At 41.1% G+C, this 21,426-nt stretch overlaps 1 protein-coding gene and 1 long non-coding RNA gene across 4 annotated transcripts; both read right to left on the bottom strand.

The window, feature by feature from the left end:
• Window positions 1-71: 71 nt before the first annotated feature.
• LOC106572816 (tumor necrosis factor receptor superfamily member 5) lies at window positions 72-10,247 on the bottom strand. Of its 3 annotated transcripts, XR_014380724.1 has the most exons (11): window positions 9,423-9,971; window positions 9,057-9,146; window positions 7,365-7,490; window positions 6,960-7,118; window positions 6,675-6,759; window positions 4,790-4,950; window positions 4,619-4,633; window positions 4,507-4,532; window positions 4,180-4,298; window positions 3,651-3,796; window positions 72-480 (listed from the first exon to the last, which is right to left on the bottom strand). XR_014380724.1 is itself a non-coding variant. In XM_014147320.3 (10 exons), exons 1-10 carry the CDS (start codon window positions 10,067-10,069, stop codon window positions 3,712-3,714), a joined length of 903 nt encoding a protein of 300 aa, XP_014002795.3. In that variant the 5' UTR covers window positions 10,070-10,247; the 3' UTR covers window positions 72-3,711. The 3 variants fall into 3 exon arrangements, 2 of the variants coding, with proteins under 2 accessions (XP_014002795.3, XP_014002794.3); XM_014147320.3 differs by lacking the exon at window positions 9,423-9,971 and adding an exon at window positions 10,033-10,247 and having other exon boundaries at window positions 72-3,796; XM_014147319.3 differs by having other exon boundaries at window positions 72-3,796.
• Window positions 10,248-10,365: 118 nt separating this feature from the next.
• On the bottom strand, window positions 10,366-12,918 carry LOC123727363 (uncharacterized). Its single transcript, XR_006759342.2, has 2 exons — window positions 11,783-12,918; window positions 10,366-11,649 (listed from the first exon to the last, which is right to left on the bottom strand). It is a non-coding gene; the product is annotated as an uncharacterized LOC123727363 (long non-coding RNA).
• Window positions 12,919-21,426: the final 8,508 nt, after the last annotated feature.

Below are 21,426 nucleotides of genomic sequence, written 5' to 3'. Positions count from 1 at the left end.
ACACACACACACACACACACACACACACACACACACACACACACAACCGGTCAAAAGTGTTAGAACACCTACTCATTCAAGGGTTTTTATTTTTACTATTTTCCACATTGCAGAATAATAGTGAAGACATCAAAACTATGAAATAACACATGGAATCATGTGGTAACCAAAAAAAGTGTTCAATCAAAATATATTTTATTTGAGATTCTTCAAATAGCCACCCTTTGCCTTGACAGCTTGCCATTCTCTCAATCAGCTTTACATGGAATGCTTTTCCAATAGTCTTGAAGGAGTTCCCACATATGCTGAGCACTTGTTGGCTGCTTTTCCTTCACACTGCGGTCCGACTCATCCCATATCATCTCATTTGGGTTGGGGTCGGGGGGTTGTGGAAGCCATGTCATCTGATGCAGCACGCCATCACTCTCCTTCTAGGTAAAATAGCCCTTACACAGCCTGGAGGTGTGTTGGGTAATTGTCCTGTTGAAAAACAAACGATAGCAGGACTAAGCCCAAACTACATGGCGTATCGTTGCAGAATGCTGTGGTAGCCTTGCTGGTTAAATGTGCCTTGAATTATAAATAAATCACAGACATTGTCACCAGCAAAGCACCCCCACACCATAACAGCTCCTACTCCATGCTTTACGGTGGGAACCACAGATGCAGAGATCACCCGTTCATCCACAACGCTTCTCACAAAGACACGGTGGTTGGAACCAAAAATCTCCAATTCGGACTCAAGACCAAAGGACACATTTCCAGCGGTCTTATGTCCATTACTCGTGTTTCTTGGCCCAAGCAAGTCTCTTCTTCTTATTTGTGTCCTTTAGTAGTGGTTTCTTTGCAGCAATTCAACCATGAAGGCCTGATTCCCAGTCTCCTCTGAAAAGTTGATGTTGAGATGTTTGCTACTTGAACTCTGTGAAGCATTTATTTGGGCTGCAATTTCTGAGGCAGTGCCCTGCTTAAGGGCACGTCGACAGATCTCTTACAAGGTCAAAAACGGGGATGCAAACCAGCCCAAGCTCTCAACCACCAGGCCACCAGCCCTCTAAGATCCCCCCACCCACAGTTCCCAGAGAGCTGCCCCTCAACCATCCCCACTAAAAAATAAAAATAATATTTTTAACATTTTTTTTTTAACGTTTTTAGTCATTTAGCAGACGCTCTTATCCAGAGCGACTTACAGTAGTGAATGCATACATTTCATACATTTTTTTTTTCTTCCCCCCCCCCCCCGTACTGGTCCCCCGTGGGAATCGAACCCACAACCCTGGCATGGCAAACACCATGCTCTACCAACTGAGCCACACGGGACCCAATGCACCAACCACAACAAGAAATTATCAAAAGAGAAAAATAAAGGAAAACAGAAAAACAACAATGCAAAAACAAAAGACATCAAGGACAACAAAAATCATATCAGTCGACTGAATACAATTGAGGAAATGTATGGCACTATTTACATGTGTGTATGTCCATGTACAGTTGAAGTCGGAAGTTTACATAGACTTAGGTTGGTGTCATTCAAAATCGTTTTTCAACCACTCCACAAATTTCTTGTTAACAAACTATAGTTTTGGAAATTCAGATAGGACATCTACTTTGTGCATGACACAAGTAACTTTTCCAACAATTGTTTACAGACAGACTATTTCACTGTATCACAATTCCAGTGGGTCAGACGTTTACATATACCAAGTTGACTGTGCCTTTAAACACCTTGGAAAATTCCAGAAAATGTCATGGCTTTAGAAGCTTCTGATATGCTCATTTACATAATTTGAGTCAATTGGAGGTGTACCTGTGGATGTATTTCAAGGCCTACCTTCAAACTCAGTGACTCTGCTTGACATCATGGGAAAATCATAAGACATCAGCCAAGACCTCAGAAAAAACAATTGTAGACCTCCACAAGTCTGGTTCATCCTCGGGAGCAATTTCAAATGCCTGAAGGTACCACATTCATCTGTACAAACAATAGCACGCAAGTATAAACACCATGGGACCACGCAGCCGTCATACCGCTCAGGAAGGAGACGCGTTCTGTCTCCTAAAGATGAACGTACTTTGGTGCGAAAAGTGCAAATCAATCCCAGAACAGCAAAGGACCTTGTGAAGATGCTGGAGGAAACAGGTACAAAAGGATCTATATCCACAGTAAAACGAGTCCTATATCGACATAACCTGAAAGGCCACTCAGCAAGGAAGAAGCCACTGCTCCAAAACCGCCATAAAAAAGCCAGACTACGGTTTGCAACTGCACATGGGGACAAAGATTATACTTTTTGGAGAAATATCATCTGGTCTGATGAAACAAAAATAGAACCTTTGGGCCATAATGACCATCATTATGTTTGGAGGAAAAAGGGGGATGCTTGCAAGCTGAAGAACACCATCCCAACCGTGAAACACGGGGGTGGCAGCATCATGTTGTGGGGGTGCTTTGCTGCAGGAGGGACTGGTGCACTTCAAAATAGATGGCATCATGAGGCGGGAAAATTATGTGGATATACTGAAGCAACATCTCAAGACATCAGTCAAGAATTTAAAGCTTGGTCGCAAATGGGTCTTCCAAATGGACATTGACCTCAAGCATATTTTCAAAGTTGTGGCAAAATGGCTTAAGGACAAAGTCAAGGTATTGGAGTGGCCATCACAAAGCCCTGACCTCAATCCCATGGAAAATTTGTGTGCAGAACTGGAAAAGTGTGTGCGAGCAAGGAGGCCTACAAACCTGACTCAGTTACACCAGCTCTGTCAGGAGGAATGGGCCAGAATTCACCCAAATTATTGTGGGAAGCTTGTGGAAGGCTACCTGAAACGTTTGACCCAATTTAAACAATTTAAAGGCAATGCTACCAAATACTAATTGAGTGTATGTAAACTTCTGACCCACTGGGAATGTGATGAATGAAATAAAAGCTGAACAAAGTCCATCTCTCTACTATTATTCTGACATTTCACATTCTTAAAATAAAGTGGTGATCCTAACTGACCTAAGACAGGGGAATTTTTACTAGGACTAAATGTCAGGAATTGTGAAAACAGAGTTTAAATGTATTTGGCTAAGGTGTATGTAAACTTCCGACTTCAACTGTATGTGCACCTGTGGCACCACTGTATTCTGATGTTGATCATTTTTCGCAATATTGACAAATGTACAAGTGTATTAAAACATGGGAATACAATTGAATTGTTATTCAAGCAATCATCAAACAGTTTGGGGGTTTCAAAACAGTGAAATTAGAAAAGTATATTGAAATGCACAGATACTGTTAATATAAAAAGTTTAAGTAAAACGTGACAATGTCCTGGTAGATATAAGAAGTGGTAGGATTTAAAAACTGGTGGATAAGGATGACCAATTTCTGTCACTGTATTCAACTGTCCAGTCCACATAAGCGCTCTTATTAGTCAAAATGCAGGTGCAAAGGCATTGCAGTTCATAACTACTCGATTTATGTAATCCCCTGGAGGTACTGTATCTGCATGCTCCAGCTTTAGAGCCTTCTGGATATCTGCCTGCATTTTATTTTTTTTTTTTACCTAGGCAAGTCAGTTAAGAACAAATTCTTATTTTCAAAGACGGCCTAGGAACAGTGGGTTAACTGCCTTGTTCAGAGGCAGAACGACAGATTTTTTACCTTGTCAGCTCGGTTACAAGTCCAAAGCTCTAACCACTAGGCTACCCTGCCGCCCCTGCATTCATGGCACTTCATCCGAGTTTAGTGGATGCTGAAAGTCCACATCAGTTACAACATCACCAGGCACATTCTCTGCTGTTTCCACTCTGGAAAACAAGAAGCAAACAAGTCAATAATTTAGTTAGGAATAGTATAAAGTACCAGTATTGAAATATTTTTTCCAGGGCAGAAATTAAAACAAAAAGCAAACCAAACTCTTTGGTCCTTTAAAAACCTCCTGTATGTAAAATATTGTCTGCTATACTTGTAATATAAATACATGTGACTGCATGACAACATAATGATGTTTGTTTCCAACATTAGGGCTGTTTTCCTAACAAAGTTAAATCAGCTTCGTGTTTTGTTTCCTTGTCACAATACTAACGAGCATCACAATACTGTTATAGTCCCATCCCTAGTATAAAGTCATCTGCATTACTCAGTTATTACTATAATAGTCTGAAATATTGTATCTAAATGGATGACGTACAGGGAGTTACTGGTGACTTGTAGAGGTCCCGTTTCTTGTAGAGGTCCCGTTTCTTGTAGAGGTCCCGTTTCTTGTAGAGGTCCCGTTTCTTGCTGAGGTCCCGTTTCTTGCTGAGGAACCTATGATGTATTACACAAGTTAGGATCGCTATAGCAACTAAAACGAACTAAACAACAACATTGAATTCTTTATCCATAAAATTAACAGAATTTCCCTCACTAGAAACCATTTTTAAGGAAAAACTAACTTTGACAATGGATTTGATAACAATGTTAAGAGGGTTTATATTAAAACGTCAAATTACTAGAAAAGTTTAAAATGTCTTACCTTACAGATCTCATCAATCTCTGAAACTTTAGTAAAAAGAGTTATATTAAGAGGCAAAACAAACTATTTAACGTAGTGAGGAAGGTATTAATGCAAATAAATAGAGACTGACCTTTCTTACGTTTAGCTGAAAACACAAGAGTAATCAGATTAGTAGGGTAAAGACAACTCACCATGAATTGCATGTGTATGTATTAGAGTAGCAAGTTACATGACAATTACATGCCTTTAAAGAAATGACTCATTTAAAAGAGAAATAAAGTTAAATAAACAAAGGACCAACCTCTTGCCAGGTAGAAACAAAACAGTACAGCTACTAATAATAATAATAATAATAATATTGGAGCTATTAGAGTGGTATGGCTCCTTGGTGGCACTTTGTTACAAATAACATCTTGTCTAGAATTTCCATCTTCTGTCTTGACGCGTCCCATTGCTGCACAACTGCAGAGTAAGAAACACAAACACTTATTTTATTATGCAGGTCAACTACAGCATATTGTAATGTCAGGTTTTATATGGATTAATGGTAAATCCATTTCAATTCAATCACGTTTTGACAGCATCCCATTTGATTTAATCATAAACTTTCCATACATATTTGCCTATAGAAGAAGTGGTTATAAAGTTACTTTTTGGACCTGAATGACAAAACATTCAGGAGATAAAGGTGCTCAAATTTGATCCATTTTGAAAACCCCACCATACCATGAGACCTCCATGGCTTCATCACTGGAAAAGATATCAACCTATGTGACATCAGAGAGCCAACCAACTTTATGAGAGAGAATGCAGTGATGAGTACTAATTACTACCACAAAGATGACCGCCGGTCCACCCACAGTTAAATGTCAACTTAAATGGTCATATTTATTCTATCATCTATATTTCTATGAATTCAATTGGTTTCCTATGGAGGATTGACTATGTAATTTAAAACAGATATTCCCATTTAAATCAAAATTCACTGATGTGTGGACCTCCAACCATCTTTGTGGTACCATTATCTTCCCAAGTTCTCTCACGTCACCCCGCTCCTCCGCTCTCTCCACTGGCTTCCAGTTGAAGCTCGCATCCGCTACAAGACCATGGTGATTGCCTACGGAGCTGTGAAGGGAACGGCACCTCCATACCTTCAGGCTCTGATCAGGCCCTACACCCAAACAAGGGCACTGCGTTCATCCACCTCTGGCCTGCTGGCCCCCCTACCTCTGAGGAAGCACAGTTCCCGCTCAGCCCAGTCAAAACTGTTCGCTGCTCTGGCACCCCAATGGTGGAACAAGCTCCCTCACGACGCCAGGACAGCGGAGTCAATCACCACCTTCCGGAGACACCTGAAACCCCACCTCTTTAAGGAATACCTAGGATAGGATAAAGTAATCCTTCTAACCCCCCCCCCCCCCCCTTAAAAGATTTAGATGCACTATTGTAAAGTGGTTGTTCCACTGGATATCATAAGGTGAATGCACCAATTTGTAAGTCGCTCTGGATAAGAGCGTCTGCTAAATGACTTAAATGTAAATGTAAATTTGAAAGTTTACATTTCAATTGTATTCCTATTTTAGTACATTTATTATCCAAAACATTACTCACCCTGTTTTCAAGAGCATGTTATCTCAACTGATGGTGGCACAACACAAAAACCTCATGACCTAAAATAGGAGATTTTAGATGGACATTTAAGGTAAAAAAATAAATAAAAAAAAACATTCTTAGAATACTTTTTTTCCCTTCCAACAATTATAAAATAGTTTAAGCTTTATATCAAATCTCAACCGTTTATATTTTCCAGTGATGAAGACATAGATGTCTCATGGTATGGTGGGGTATGCAAAACAGGTCAACTTTGAGCACCTTTATCTCCTGAATGTTTTGGCATTCAGGTCCAAAAAGTAACTTTCTGAGCAATTCTACAATGGGCAAATATGTATGGAAGGTTTTGTTTAAATCAAAATGTGTGCTGTCAAAAAGTGAATGAATTCAAATGGATTTACCATTAATCCAGCCTGTAATTATATTGTCAACCATTATCTGGTTGCCAGAACATAATTTATAGATGGCCATCTGAGCATTGATACTGTTTAGTGAAATATAATATCATCAATGTCACCATTACTTTTAAAGAAAAAAGCAATTCAAGAAACTCTAGAACACAAACGAAGACCTACTCAGTCCAGGCAGTGCAGTTCACACCATGTTGTGAGTAAAATCCATGCTGACACTCCTCACACATGGTATCTGTTGTCTTTGTTCCTATAAGGTGAGAACAAACACTGTTATCATGTTCAAAAGTGAACAATTGTGGTGCTGGAGAAGTAAAAATCACCTGAGGTATGACTCACTTCAAAAAGAAACCAGAGGAGAAAAACACTAAGCTATCTAGAGCCCATGTTATATTCATTTATCAGAATTATAATGTCCTGTACGATATTTATCCTCTACTTCATACTTACCAGGTGATTTAGTACTCTGGCCCGGTGAACAGTGTGTATGTTCTACTACAAAGTTACACTCAGAGTTGGATGAGTAGCTTCTACAGTAGTATCCATCTAGAACGTCGCAGACTGTGTTACTTGTTGGTTTGCACTCTGTCTGAGTGAACAGGCCCTGTCCTGGAAAATATCAGGGTTGATTCATTTCAGTCAGAGGACTACTTATGAGAAGGCACCTCATACCCTTTTCACACTATTGTGGTGACCTGAAACGTAAGACACTGGCTCAGATATTTTCTATTTTACTTTCCAGTTGGTGGATGCAGAACCAAGCCAGTGCCATACAACTCAGCTCAGCAGTGAAAAGGGGATGATGTGTACTGCTAAAAGGAAAGATGGGAAGGTTTGGAAGAAATGTAAATGTACCTGGGTCACAGGGAGTGCAGGGAAAGCACTTGGTTAGACCATTGGCCTCGTTCATGAAGGTCCCTCTGATACAGGGTATGCAAGATGTGCTGGAGTCTATTGTACAATCTCTGCGGACCACCAAGCCTAATCATAGAAAATAACATGTCTTAACTTATTAAGACGTTACACATTTTCTTTAAGTAGCCTAGTCTTGTTGTTTGGCTATTTGAAGAGAACTCACAGCCCACCTCTTCCAATGCACTATGGAAAAGTGTGCATCGAATTCTACTAGAAGAGTATAACATCCTGGCATTTAAACCATACTCGATTTTCTAAAATTAATCTCCTATAAAAACATGTTAACTGCACTTTGTTGATTTCAGTAGGGTATCCCCATATTTAATTGATCAGATGTTGTCAAAGCCGAAATGAGTGACATATGTCCATTTAAACTATACTTGATTTTTTAAAATATCACATACTATAAAACGTTCCTTTTTCGCATACTCAGATGGCCGACTATTTAAGACGCAAGTATGGGTATTCGGACAGAACCAGTGTTTCATAGAACACAGCTCTCTGCATCATTAAAAAAAAAAAATTTGGGGGGGGGGCCCGGTGACATCCAAGGGGGTTGTTTTCTTAGGACCTGATCTTCTATCTTTTTCACTACATACTGGCATGGTTCTGGAGATAGTAAATATAATGTTAAAATTTGGATAAGTGACCCTTTAAATGGGAAAATGCCGAATAGAGAAACTTCTGCCGTGGTGTTTGAATGTAGCCTAAGTAGTTTTTGTTCTCCTTAAAATGATCATGAGTATTACATCCTGGTCTTTTTTAGTTTTTTACCCAAAGTAGATTTCTGTTCTCTCATTTAAAAGTCAGCCCTTTTAAACTAAATACTAAATCAACTTTTGATTTCTGAGTGTGTCAGCACCGGGGACTCGGGATGTGGCTGCGTTATTGATGTCATGTTAATCAGGCCTTTTGATTTGAACGGATTGTTTTAGTTTTGTAATCTAGGCTACCTTTTGAATTATTTAAGTTATGGATCAAGCCATAGCGGTCATTCTTATCTCGTTCCCAAATATCAGTACTTTAGTTTATTATGTTGCTGTCCAGCGGTTCTGAATTTGCGATGCACCCGACTGTCCACGTTTTTCTGTGCAATACCTTTTTATTTGAACATTTGAAAAGTTTTGATGTGTGTACTAGGCTATTTCATTTAATTTATATATGTTACAGCACTTTGATTTCATTAATAAATATGTTGAAATGGAACCAAACTATCTGTTTCTGTCCTCTTTAAATAGGATAGACTTTATTGGCTACGGTATAGGCTCAGTGTGATAGGCCTACTCAGGCTGGTTATAGGCAGACTATCACTACATTGTAGTCAGAGTTTAGAGAAATGAATGGAACTGGAACGCAGTCAGGAGCCGCTACTGTGCTGTGGCATACTTTTTACTAAACGATACGTGCTAAATAGTATGTGACGATGAGTACATAGTATGCAGTTTAAGCATGTAGTACGCTAGTATGGGTCTTCGGACACAGACAATGCCTCCCATTTACTGCATAAGGCCTCCGAAAACACTGTAGTGTGTGAGATATTGTAGGCTACCTGTAGAAATGTGCCTGCCCCTTGTTTACTGGTAATGTGCAATTCAACAACATTGAAAAAGTTAATGCATAAATTAACATTACCTTTACCACACATTGGGCAGCACTGCCCATCAACCTTTTTGTATTCTGCTGGACCACAATCGCTTCCAAATACATGCATAAAATTCAAACCTGAAACAGACAAAAAAGATGCATAGGCTAGGTTCTCTCTTGACAACTCCTTAATTGCCATGCCCTTAACAATGACATTGGAGTTGAAAATAACAGTCAGGAACTTGTAATGAAAACAAATTATAACTTTGTGTCTTCCCCTAAGTGGATATCTACAAGATAGTGGCCGGATGCCAACGACTGTCAGACTGACTTAAGACAACATCCCTCTATGGACTTCGAGTCAGGGGAGTGGTTTTTAAAAATAAAAAAGTAAAAAATCCAAGCTCCACAAACCTTGACCATGTAGCCTACCGTAGCAGGATGCGCAATTCATTTCGGCTCCGAAATACTGTAACCACGTCAGATGAGTACGCTAGACTAACCAAAGTAAGTCTGATTAAAAAAATAATAATAATCTAAATCCATAAAACGTTAATTTAATCATCATTGGGGATTTTATGTCCGTCATCAGATTGAAACTCAATGTGTGCATCACTTCCGCTGCTCCCCCAACCTTGATGTTTTTCTTCTCATTGTCTAGCTAATGTCGTAAAACAGATTGTTGTAGCTAACTATACATGCAGACTATTCTAAGGGTTAGTGCTACCAAATATAAATTGTTATGTGGTGCAACTGTTTGGCAAGGAAGGATTCATTAAACTCAGATGAAAGCATTTGCGTTGGTTTCAACATAGCTAGCATACGTCTTATTACTTTGGCAACATGCACATGGGTGTGGTGGATGTAAATTAAGTTGCTAGCTACCTAGCTAGCATCGTCAACTCAAGTTTGCTGATTCAATCTGAAATGTGATAGTTGGACTATTTGATATAGCAGGACGCCCATTTTTATCACAATTCTGTAAAACCTAAATGTAGCTAGTTAGGTAAACCAGCTAACTTACCAATAAGGAAATACTGTGCAGACGCAAGGCATATCATTTTCACTTGATAAAGACGTCAGAACGTTGTGACGATACATTAATACTGATACTAGCCAACAATTATATGTCACATATGCTTTTAAAACACTATTATTAGTCAAATATCTGTGCCTCTTGTTTAGCAAGCGGGATGCGTTCACATATGTAACCGGATATGACGTATTGGCCCGTTCAAATTCTTAGAAAACGCATATATTCCCTGAAGTATAACTGAAAACCATTGAATTTAGTCTATAATAGGTCTGAAATATTAGGAGGTACATTATACAAATAAATTTAACTGGCCCACTCACATTCTTGCAGTTCACATTTTGCTTTAATACATGTTTACAATATAAGGTCATTGGAACACTTGAACATAACATTTTACTGCAGCTCCTCTATTAATCCCAAGAGGGGACAATGGATTTGCCACTATATTTACACAGAAAAAAACATACATCAGAGAGACTGAGCACTGATGGCTGGTGAAACAAGCACAACCCATGACCAATGCAAAATCTGTATTACGTGAATAATCGGCTAAACACTATAATACAATGTGTACAAAATGTGCGTCAAAAGCAATGGAACTATACAATCATGGACTGTAAGAAAAGTCATGAAGTGTGTATTATTAATTGGAGTCCCATTGTGATGCATCAGGGTCACACACAGGACATGGCCCCCACTTTGCACCATTGCCTCTGTGGGGAATGGGATTATACAAATCCATGGTCACACAACAAATCCATTTTTCCCAAACCAGTGTCAAGGACATGTTATTCAAAGGTCCTTTGCACATGTAACAGGGTTATATTGGTGATTTCCCCTTGCTACTTTATTGTTAAGCCAATGGGTTTTTGGTTTTGGTTTTGTCTTGCCTTCACCTACTCAACATGGCAATTTATTGGCTGGTTTGCGGGTCTTGCTTACGAGGGAGGATGTTTCAGTAAGAATCATCCCAGTGAACAAGCACCAAACCAGCGGTAAGTTGTTGGTTGCAAAGCACTGTACGTCAAAAGTGATTTTTATACTCCCAAGTGATGATTTAATACATTTGTTTGTAAATGTTATTAGAACACCACACATACGATGTAGCGTTTTTTGGTGAATATTTGTTGTGCATTTTGTTGTAGAGAATTCCAGCTAATACTAGCTAGCAACTTACTGTGTCTGGTGGGGGGGTTGTATATTTTGTACAGTGCGTGAGTGCAGAGTTGAATGGTGAGCCGTGCAATTTTATGCTGTTCCCTATCAGAATAAATCTCCATGACTGGTGCTACAAATTGGAGTTCGTGTCGATGATTTATTGTACACAACGCAAGAAGAGTACTGTTACACACAGTTTGTATCAACAGAATCTACAGTACACCATCACCAGAAGAACAAGTTCCATGGGGATGTTGTGGGATCATCTGTAGATTTCCTCAGTTTAAGGACAATTGCTCCAAAATGCAATTGTATCCTGCACCATCTTCCAAAAATTGTGTTTTAGGGTTTCAGGCCATGTATCAAGGTCATAGTTTCTGTCCACTACATCTCAGGCCAATGAACCTCAGACTGGATTGTTGTAAAGAATGTCCTAGGGGCATGAATCTGGTAAGGATAATATTAATAACATGCCAAGTTTACATGAAAAAGATGAAAAGTACTAAATCATACATATTCTGGCTGAAGTTCATGAGAACTCATGCATACCATTCTGTACATTTGTTAACAAAACATTTACCTGTTCTTGTTCCCAGAAACAGCATTCGGTCCCTCGGTGTCTGATTCCTTCAAATTAAACCTCAACTCAATAAAACATAAAAAGTGGAACCCTCGAGTCAATAGAAATAACAGAACAATTTCTGTCATCTATCTCCTTGCCACAGTGAGTATGATATAAAATACAGGGGGGTGCACATTAACATACCTCTATAGGCATTTGTAGGCCTTTATGTCTCTGTAGAAATCCAAGCATTAGCGTTGAGACAAAATAATCAATATCGTCATATGACCAGTAGGCAGTGATATTGTCAGAATTGACAAAAACGGGGTATTTCTCACTGTTCATCTAGGCCAGGGATGGCCAACAGGCGGCCCGCATGCTTTTTATTTATTTTTTAAACTCAGTCACTTACTGTTGTAAGTTAGAATAGTAGAACACACAAGATGCAATTTCAACATTTGGTTGTGCATCAGCAGTTTCTCTCAGTTCCTCTTGTGTCAGCAAAACATTTTCAGATATCTAAGTTAGTTTAGTGACCAGCTATCTAAACTTAACATGGTCGAATTACCGGCCAGGGGAACCTCATTGAATTTGTTAGTCTCACTCAGATATCATATTAAAAACTGCAAACATTTCCCTCTGACCCATGGCAAAATGTGCAGAATTACAGCAAACTTGCTTTAAAACTGCAACATTTTCTCTACGCCCTAAAACTTAAATGTCTCTCCGGTGTCAAGAGGAGGATAAAATATGTTGCTCACAATGTGTCTGTATGTGAGTGGCGGGGGTGTTGCCCATCCCTGATCTAGGCAATTAATTAAAAATATTCCCTCCTACCAGGTTTAATTTGCTGACGCTTCAAGGTATCACATCTATAATAAGAGAAATAGACCACTGATAATCAAAAATTTGGTCATCCAACTTTCAGTTTCACATTTCTATGTTAATATTGTAGTATTTAGCTTATATTTTGAGGGAAATAACCATTATACATGAGCCATACTTACTGTGTGTGTGTCTGGCAGGATGTAAATGATCCATCTGAATAGGTATCACCAGTACAGTCAGAACACACACTATCTGTAGATGTTGTTCCTGCACCAACACAGGGTGAAACTCATTAAGGATCCTAACTTGAGATGTGCTTAACTCACGATTGCATAAATCATGTACTGATGTCAATGGAAGATTTGCATGAAGACATACCTGTGTGGCTGATGTATTGAGCAGGTTTACAGCTGCTGTGTCTCTGGGCTGCTCTACAACCATCCTTAGTTGGGTCTAGACAGTAGAACCCATCCAGTGTTTCACAGACAGTGTCTGATGAAGGTGTACATGGCTGCATTACCGTCATACCAAAGCCTGGGTCACAGTTTGTACACGGTATGCATGCCGTAAGACCATTGGGTTCATCAAGGAAAGTGGAGTCGGTACAGGGGACACAGGAAGTATTTATAAATTCTGTACCCGGTTTCCTGTGGGATAGAAGGTGAGTGTCATGGATTGATTGGTATTGAAATGTATTTTCTTCATAATAATCCATATAGTATACAGAGCTGGTCCTTACCTGGAGAACACATAGGACAGCATTCATCACCTGTTCTGTACTCTGCTCTACCACATGCAATACAGGATCCAGTGCTTACAAGCATAAATATAAAAGGTATCTGGAAGATAGCATTTTAAACTAATAAAATCAAAAATGAAAACCTATGCTGTGTATTCATAAAACCTACAGAAGTAGTTAACAAAATTATAACCCAAATATTCACATTTCAAATAAAATTATAGTAATTATGTGGGACCATTTTGTGAGTAAGGTGGCGCCCCCTGGTGTGTTTTTAGTCTGTCTTTAAAGGTGTGACACCATACTCTAGATAATCTAGGTCAGCGATTCCCTGACTCGGTCCTGGGGACCCCAAGGGGTGCACATTTTGGTTGTCGCCCTAGCAATACATAGCTGACTAGAATTATCAAAGCTTGATGTTAATTATTTGAATCAGCTGTGTCGTGTCTTTGGCATCATTAAAACGTTAGACATGTTTATCAAATAACTCTCTGTAATTATTATTATGCGATTAAACTGATTCATCGTGTAACTGTAATTAACTAGGAGGTCGGGGCACCAAGGAAAATATTCAGATTACAAAGTTAAAATTTTCCTAAAATAACTTTCAGATATCATAATATCTGATCTCTGAGTCTTCTGATTTACCTCACGTCAATCTCATTCCAAACATCTTACATTTGTTGGTTATTTGCATGAACCCAGTCTTCACTATGAGTCATCCATACATCAATTGTCTTAAAATCATGTATTTACTAATCTAAGTAATTCACAGAAATGCATAAACAAACAGATATGGTTACAAGGAAATGATAGGAGAATGTGCCCTAGTGGGCTAAACCGGCATGGCAGCTTGTTAGACAAAAGGGGAGTGGGGGTCAGGTGAGAAGGCACTACAGAGTTGATAAATATTAACAATTGAAATGCTAACCCTTTGCACATGAACGCTCACTCATTCGGGAACAATTGCAATCAATATATATATATTTACGCTCAGTGTGTCGTCGGGATCTTTGTTGAAAAGTTCTGTTCTGTTGGAGAGTTTTGTCCTCGCGTTCTCTCTCATCCCAACATATTCCAAATAGCTTTATCCTTATTCATTAATTTTATACAACCATTAGATGTAAGTCTCACAACTGAGGCTTTTATATAAACAGAGCCATGGTAATGTGGCCGTATTGTCTCTCATGAGTTTCACAAAATTGTACCAAACGGACCAGTTCGTAGCTGGATTCTTCACCGATCTTTTATACCTTCTCCAGAACATAAATGTCGTTCGGTTCCCCAGTCCTGTGAGGTGGAAGAATTCCTTTGTCTCTCTATGAAAACATACTGTGGCCATGAGGCGGGACATTTTCTTAGGAATTTACGACCGATCAAACAGGGCCTGAGTAGGGGGAGGTAGGGGGATGGTACATAGAAAATCCAGAGGGCAACGTCATGACATACCCCCCCTGGTGGTTTGGATCTTGTTTGTCCTGCAAGTTACAAATCACCATAAAATCATGACCACGTGATGTCCTGTTTGTAGATCATCGTTGCAGTCCCCTCTGGTGGTTGAACTTGGTAGGCTCTCTGAAAGCGGAGTAGTCCACCACAAGGATGGACCACAAGGATGGGCAGTGATGTCCGGTTGGTGGTCGCTGTTGCGGTCCCCTCTAGTGGTGTACCTTGGTAGGTTCCCTGGAAGCTGCAAAGTACCCCAGGAAGGGCCAGGGGATGTCCTGGTTGGTGATCATGTCACCCCGCTCCTCCGCACACTCCACTGGCTTCCAGTTGAAGCTCGCATCTGCTACAAGACCATGGTGCTTGCCTATGGAGCTGTGAGTGGAACGGCACCTCCGTACCTTCAGGCTCTGATCAGGCCCTACACCCAAACAAGGGCACTGCGTTCATCCACCTCTGGCCTGCTGGCCCCCCTACCTCTGCGGAAGCACAGTTCCTGCTCAGCCCAGTCAAAACTGTTCGCTGCTCTGGCACCCCAATGGTGGAACAAGCTCCCTCACGACGCCAGGACAGCGGAGTCAATCACCACCTTCTGTAGACACCTGAAACCCCACCTCTTTAAGGAATACCTGGGATAGGATATAGTAATCCTTCTAACCCCCCCCCCCCCCCCCCCCCCAAAAAAAAGATATAGATGTACTATTGTAAAGTGGTTGTTCCACTGGATATCTTAAGGTGAATGCACCAATTTGTAAGTTGCTCTGGATAAGAGCGTCTGCTAAATGACGTAAATGGAAATGTGATCGCCGGTGCGGTCCCCCCCTCTGGTGGTTTACCTTGGTAGGCTCTCTGACAGCGGGCATGCCGCCACAAGGATAGGCCGTGGGTGTCCGGATTTGGGGTCGCCGTTCCGGACCCGTCGTCCAGACTGGAAGATCTGGGCAGTAACTTAGGCAGATGTTAACAACGCACACACACTCATGAAATATATATAATTAAATTCATTCCCCAATGAGCGGCGTTGTGGCACTAAGTGATGGTTGTATGGGGACTTTGTTTATGGCTCTATCACTTCCTAAGTGTCAAAGGAACTGAACCGAAAAGGAATGAAAGCATAAACAAAAGATATACAAAATATAGTTCTCACACAAAAATCATCTAATTGGACTGTATTCTATATACGTCCAATGTTCTGACAAAATGATTATCATGGCATTGTCTCTAATGCCATATCTAGGGTTTTCCTACTTGGTGTGTTGCTTAGCCACTATCCTAAGTTGATAACTATATGATAAGTCTACAGCTGTAATCCACTAGTTTTGGGCAGTCTACAGGGATGACCTATGTACTTCTGGGAATAAAACTGGTGAGTGCTGTAGAGTCAAAGGCCTAGAAGTAAATGTTCAACTTTACTAAGGCTGGTATATTGCTTGGGCCCTTAAGTGGTCCTAGCATAAATCCTAATTGGATGTTCCGTTGTGCATGTGCGTTTATGCTTACACAATCGCGCATGTCAAGGGAAGAAAACCAAGTATCCTGGCAGATTACAATTTGTTCAGAATGAGTCTGACATAGTCAGGTAATTTTCAGGTCAATGCCTGGAGGTCAGTCAGAATTGATGTCAAGGGAGTCTGTAGTAGTTTTTCTACAAGTCACTCTGTCTTCCACTATTGTAGTGGCGATAAGTATGAAGTCTATGTTATCCACGGAGGAGCTAACCTCATGACGGAAGTAGTCTTTAAGTATTGGAAGAGTCATACGTGGTGTGATCATGGTTCATGACTTCTAATAATTTTCCTCCTGAATGGAGGGTCCTATTTATTAGTGACATGTGTTAACCATTGGAAGAGTGCACTGGAGATTCCCCTCCACGTGTTGCACTCTGAGTGACTCCTATGTCGCTGTTGTCAAGGGTAATTTGATTGGTTAGGTCTCTAACCTTCTTATTGATTGTTGCTGGACTGACTGTTGCTGGTATTGGTACTGGTACTCAAGGGGATCAGTTATCTTACTGATTTATTCTGAAATATTATCTAATGGAACACATGATTGGAGCATTTTACTAGTTGTATTGTAGTTGAACCTACACATGGCAAGGAATGATTATCGTTGCCATTTGTTTTGGAGGTGGACAAGTCCACTGGACTTCCTTTACGACCAGTGTGGTACACCTCAGTACTATCTTAGATGTGTTCTAAGATAATCCCTGTCTAGGGGCCTGTCTGGTCCTCACTGTTCTCATTGGGGAGTTTACAACTAGATTTGATTTATGCTCTGGCGGCCTCGTACGGTGTTGTCCGTAGTCTCGACCCCCCCACCGGCCTCGATGAGGCTCATCATGGGTCTGGGCTACTATTCCCCCCCTTTGCGTCTCGGGACCCCCCCACCAGCGGGTGGTGTTGGTGTCCGAGGCGCAAACAAAAAGTTCAGACCCTATGTACGAGTTGTCAGTGACCGTGTTATTATGAGAATGGCTGTAACCTTTCAACCAAATCTCCTGGTGTTTGTGCTTCAAAGCACTCAGTGGCTGTCGAGGCATGTCAGTCACCACCGCGTCCGCGTGTGGCAACCTCTTCAGTACCTGCAAACTGAGACGAGGATATCGGTCTGTGATATCGCAAAGTGTTTCACCAGTGGGAGTCATCGGGTCAGTTGCTGGACTGACGCCATTAGTGTCATTGTAAGGGTTGACAGTCCCCCACAAAGCGGAAGGTGTATCATCGGAAGCAGAGTATACTCTGCGCATCAATGTTTTTCTTGCTGAGACGGCCGCAGTGCTTGCGGAAGTGTCCGAAGGGCAAGAGAAGTTCATCTCAACTACCGTATTGCACGACTGCAAGGAGGAGTGAAGTTGCTCATTCACAGAGACAGCTGGCTCGAAATCATGAAAAGAATGGTCAATCAGATTGGCTGATGGAATGTGTCGAGATATCGTAATATCTCCTTGGATCGGATTCTGCACCAAGAGGTTTCTAAACGTCTTTTTCCCAAAGGGTGCTTTCGACAGATACCCTTCGTGAATGACTGCGTTGCAGCTAGCGTTAGGGGAAGACAGTGTGGTCAGTGGAGAAGGCACTGTGGCCTGTGACCATACCTGGTTGGTTTTCCAATCCATCAATGGGAGTAATCGATCCATCAAGTCTGCTCCAAGAAGCAGGGGTACAGTTTCAAGGCTGGTAACATACACAGGGTGAACGAGCGATACGTCCTTAAACTGTAGTTTCAGCATGACTCTCAATGTGAGAGGCGAGGTAGTCTGAGTGACCCCCCCGAAGTGTAGTTTCGCATCGTTCCACTTTTAACCAACGTTTAGTTGGCTTCAAAGCCCTTTTGAGATCATCAAACAATGTTTGAGAGATGAGTGATATTGTCGCACCCGAATCTATTAGCGCATGACAAGTTAAGCAGTCCTCCAGGACTGTTTCCAGGTATGGCCGTTTAGATTCGTGGTTAGTGGACATATTCCCCACAAAGTGGAGTGGTCGTTCGCAACGACGTGATGTGCCATTTCTGTTCAAGGTGGAAGCAGATTGACTTTTCCGATTTTGAGTGGGCTTGGCTTTAACGAAGCGTTTTACTTTTTTCTTCGCAACTTTTGTATCAGAGTCTACAGACAAAGCCCGGGGGCTTGTTTCTTGATCAAGTGGGCCCTGGATAGGGTCTTGAATGAGAGCGGGAGAAATTTGAACTTTAACGTCCTTGCTATGGGTGTTAATTTCTGCGGACCTGGTGTCCGGTAATTCCCCGTCTAGTCCTTGTGACTTATCTTTTACCCTTTTCTCAAATTGTTCTCGCTTTAGTTCTTCCCGTAGTGGGACTTCTGGAGAACATTGGTCTACGTTTTGATCGTCCTTCAACCCTTTGTTACCCTTGTGCTCTGACACTTTGTGTGGGTTAGGTGCAGGAACGTAGCGAACAGGTCGATTGTAGCGGTAGTCGTTTTGAAGGCGTTTTGAAGGCGTTTTGAATACTTTACAGTTATTTCGACCGCGGCGGTTATTGGAATCATGGTTTCGTGGTAGAAACTGTTGTTGTGCGTCATCTCTCGACGCTCCAATACCTGATAATGCACCCTCTAACTGGAGTGAGTGCTCCTGGTCAAACTTCAAAACCAAGTGGTCAGGGCTCTTAGTGTTGCGAGCTTTTGATGCCTCAAAAGCTGTGCTTGCAAGCTCTCTGAGTTGTAAGATAGGCAAGCCAACGTGGGCTGCAGGGCCCAAGTAGGTAATGAAGGTGGGGTACATGTTCGACAGAAACATATGTTTTAATGGTAACAGCTCTTCCATTCCTGTTTCCGTGAGTAGGCCAAAGTAAGCTGAAAGAAATCTATGATAGAAAGTTTGTGGGTGTTCGTTCCGAGCTTGTTTGACCGTGTTAGCCAGTGAGCTATCGTGTTTGCGAGTCGCAGAACCACTGAATTCTAATTTCAAAGCTGTGGCAAGTTTAGCGTAGTCATTTAGTACGTGTTGCTGTTGTAGGCGAATGAACCTCGTCACGTGTCTATTCGACGTTCGCTTCAACAGGTAAACCCTGTCAGAACCCGTAGCATTCGGGTAGCCACCCAACGCGTCCTCCATGTCAGCTAGGAACGTCTCAGTATCGTTTGGCTGACCTGGAACGGGGTCAAAGGTGGGGAAATTCTTGACTAGTTTGTCAAGGTATTCCGCGTCAAGCGGGCGGAGAGGGTTGGCTTCATCCTGTGGAGAGATTGGGGCTGAAAGGCCAAGAGGAGAAGCCAAGCTTTGGCTTTGTTGGCCAAGAGGCTCCATATTACTCAGTGCCGAATGGCCAAGAGGAGAAGACTGAGGGACACATGATGGAGGCAATGTCTGAAACCTATCGTCTTCACTCCTTTGAGTACCGGACTCCGGTTGCTTGGATGGATTGTCATACTGTAGAGCGTGACCATTCTGGACTTCCTCCAGATGGTACCTAAGGGTGGTATTCTGCTGCATTGCAGAGTCCACTTGAGCACTTAGAGTACCGATTTTGGACACGTGAGTGGCACACCTGCTCCTTTCGGTCTCAAACTTATCTGTCATGGTTTGCAGATAGAGGTCTCGAGTACGGAGCGAGAGATTCAGTGATGAGATTTCCTCTGCTTGCTTAGAAATCAATATTTCCATCCTCATCACCTGAGTTCTCTCATCATTCATTTGGTCAGCGACTTCAATAAGTTCTGCTGATTTGTCATCCAACTTAGTCATTGTGTTCATCAACTGATCGTCTTTGGTCTGCAGAATTTGGAGTAGAACATTGTTACCTTGAGTAATGTTCAACAAAACTGCCTGCATGTTATCAAATTGCGCGCTCCTGTTTGTAGATAACTCGACAGATTTATCTAGTTTGGAGTGGACTACATCGTATTTAGTTTTGGCTAAATCGAGTTGTTCCTGCAGATGACGATTTTGGTGGAGAGTTTGTGCTCGTTCATCGTCATAAGTATTTGCAATTACTTTTAATTCTTCCGATTTCAAACGCAGTTCCTCGGCTAGCAGAATGTTTTCATTTCCTGCTTTTGTCAATAGTTGCTCAGTTCTCTCCACCTTTGCCCTCATGTTAGCCATGTCTTGCACGTGCTTCAGCTCTGCACTGTGGTATTGGATCGATGCCAACCTTTGATGGCGATACATAAGTGCTAAAGTGGAGAGAACCGTCACAAAGCCTGTGTTTGATGGTTGATTTTGGAGAGCGTTCGCAATTTCGGCTGTGTTTTCGCTAATGTCATAATTAGGGTTGGTATCCCTGCTGAGGTCAGAGATCAATCCTTTTATGGGTGGAGGTTCACTAATTAACGGAGGAGTGGTGACCACCTCCTTTGGTAGCTTGCACATTATTGGAAAAATGTTCCTATTTTTTTTTCAATGTTTGGGTTTGGAATTCATTGGAAGCTGCAAAGACAAGTTTAATCTATTTATAGATGTTGACGAACCATCAGTACTGTACCAGTAATGTGGAAGTTGGACGTGAATGAATTTGCAAAAGCAAATTGAATTAATTAATCAATGCCAATGATTAATCCTACCTGGGTAGGCTATCTGGGTATTAAACTTGAATTAACCTGAGAGGTTGCTTCATCCAGGTTAATATGAGAAGTTTTAAAAGTGTCTCATTTGATTGGAAGAACATTAAGGTATGTTCAACAATTTAACTTATTCAATTAAATGAGACGATAATCCATACAATCTCCATTGATTGGATTTCATAAGTGTAAACAGTCGATCAAATGTTGGGAACACTCCCCACTACGGTACACTTCTTCCTTGGGCCCAAGCCACATGGGATTCCCGCTGGGGCGGGACTTCTGTCAGTACTGGATTACTGAATGGGTTTTGCAAAAACCAAATTTTACTGATTGATCAATTTTAATTATAAATCAAACCTGTATAGGCTATTTGGGATTTAAACTTTAATTAACCTGAGAGGTTTATTCATCTAGGTTAATGTGGGAAAAAGATTACAATGTCTCATTTAGAAAACTCATCAATTTGGATATTATTTAAAAGATCCACTTGAGAATGTAAATCTGGCAATTTCACTTATTAGTTCAATTGAATAAGACATCGATATCCGTCTGGATATCATGAGTAACGACTTGAGTGTCACCTGACTAATTCTTCTTGAAGTAAAGTACTGGTGACACTTCAGA

This window comes from Salmo salar, chromosome 15, assembly GCF_965601325.2.
Source record: "Salmo salar chromosome 15, fSalSal1, whole genome shotgun sequence".
NCBI classification, from domain to species: domain Eukaryota; kingdom Metazoa; phylum Chordata; class Actinopteri; order Salmoniformes; family Salmonidae; genus Salmo; species Salmo salar.
Note: the sequence above shows the minus strand (reverse complement) of the source record. Positions and strands in the feature narration are given on the sequence as shown.

What these genes read in the sequence shown, in the direction of transcription:
- LOC106572816 (XM_014147319.3), bottom strand. Translation starts at nt 9,462, where the DNA reads ATGAATTGCGCATCCTGCTACGGTAGGCTACATGGTCAAG. An exon ending in CGGTAGGCTACATGGTCAAG is followed by an intron (nt 9,147 to 9,422) that starts GTTTGTGGAGCT and finishes TGTCTGTTTCAG; the next exon opens with GTTTGAATTTTATGCATGTA. An exon ending in CCAGAGTACTAAATCACCTG is followed by an intron (nt 6,760 to 6,959) that starts GTAAGTATGAAG and finishes CTCACCTTATAG; the next exon opens with GAACAAAGACAACAGATACC.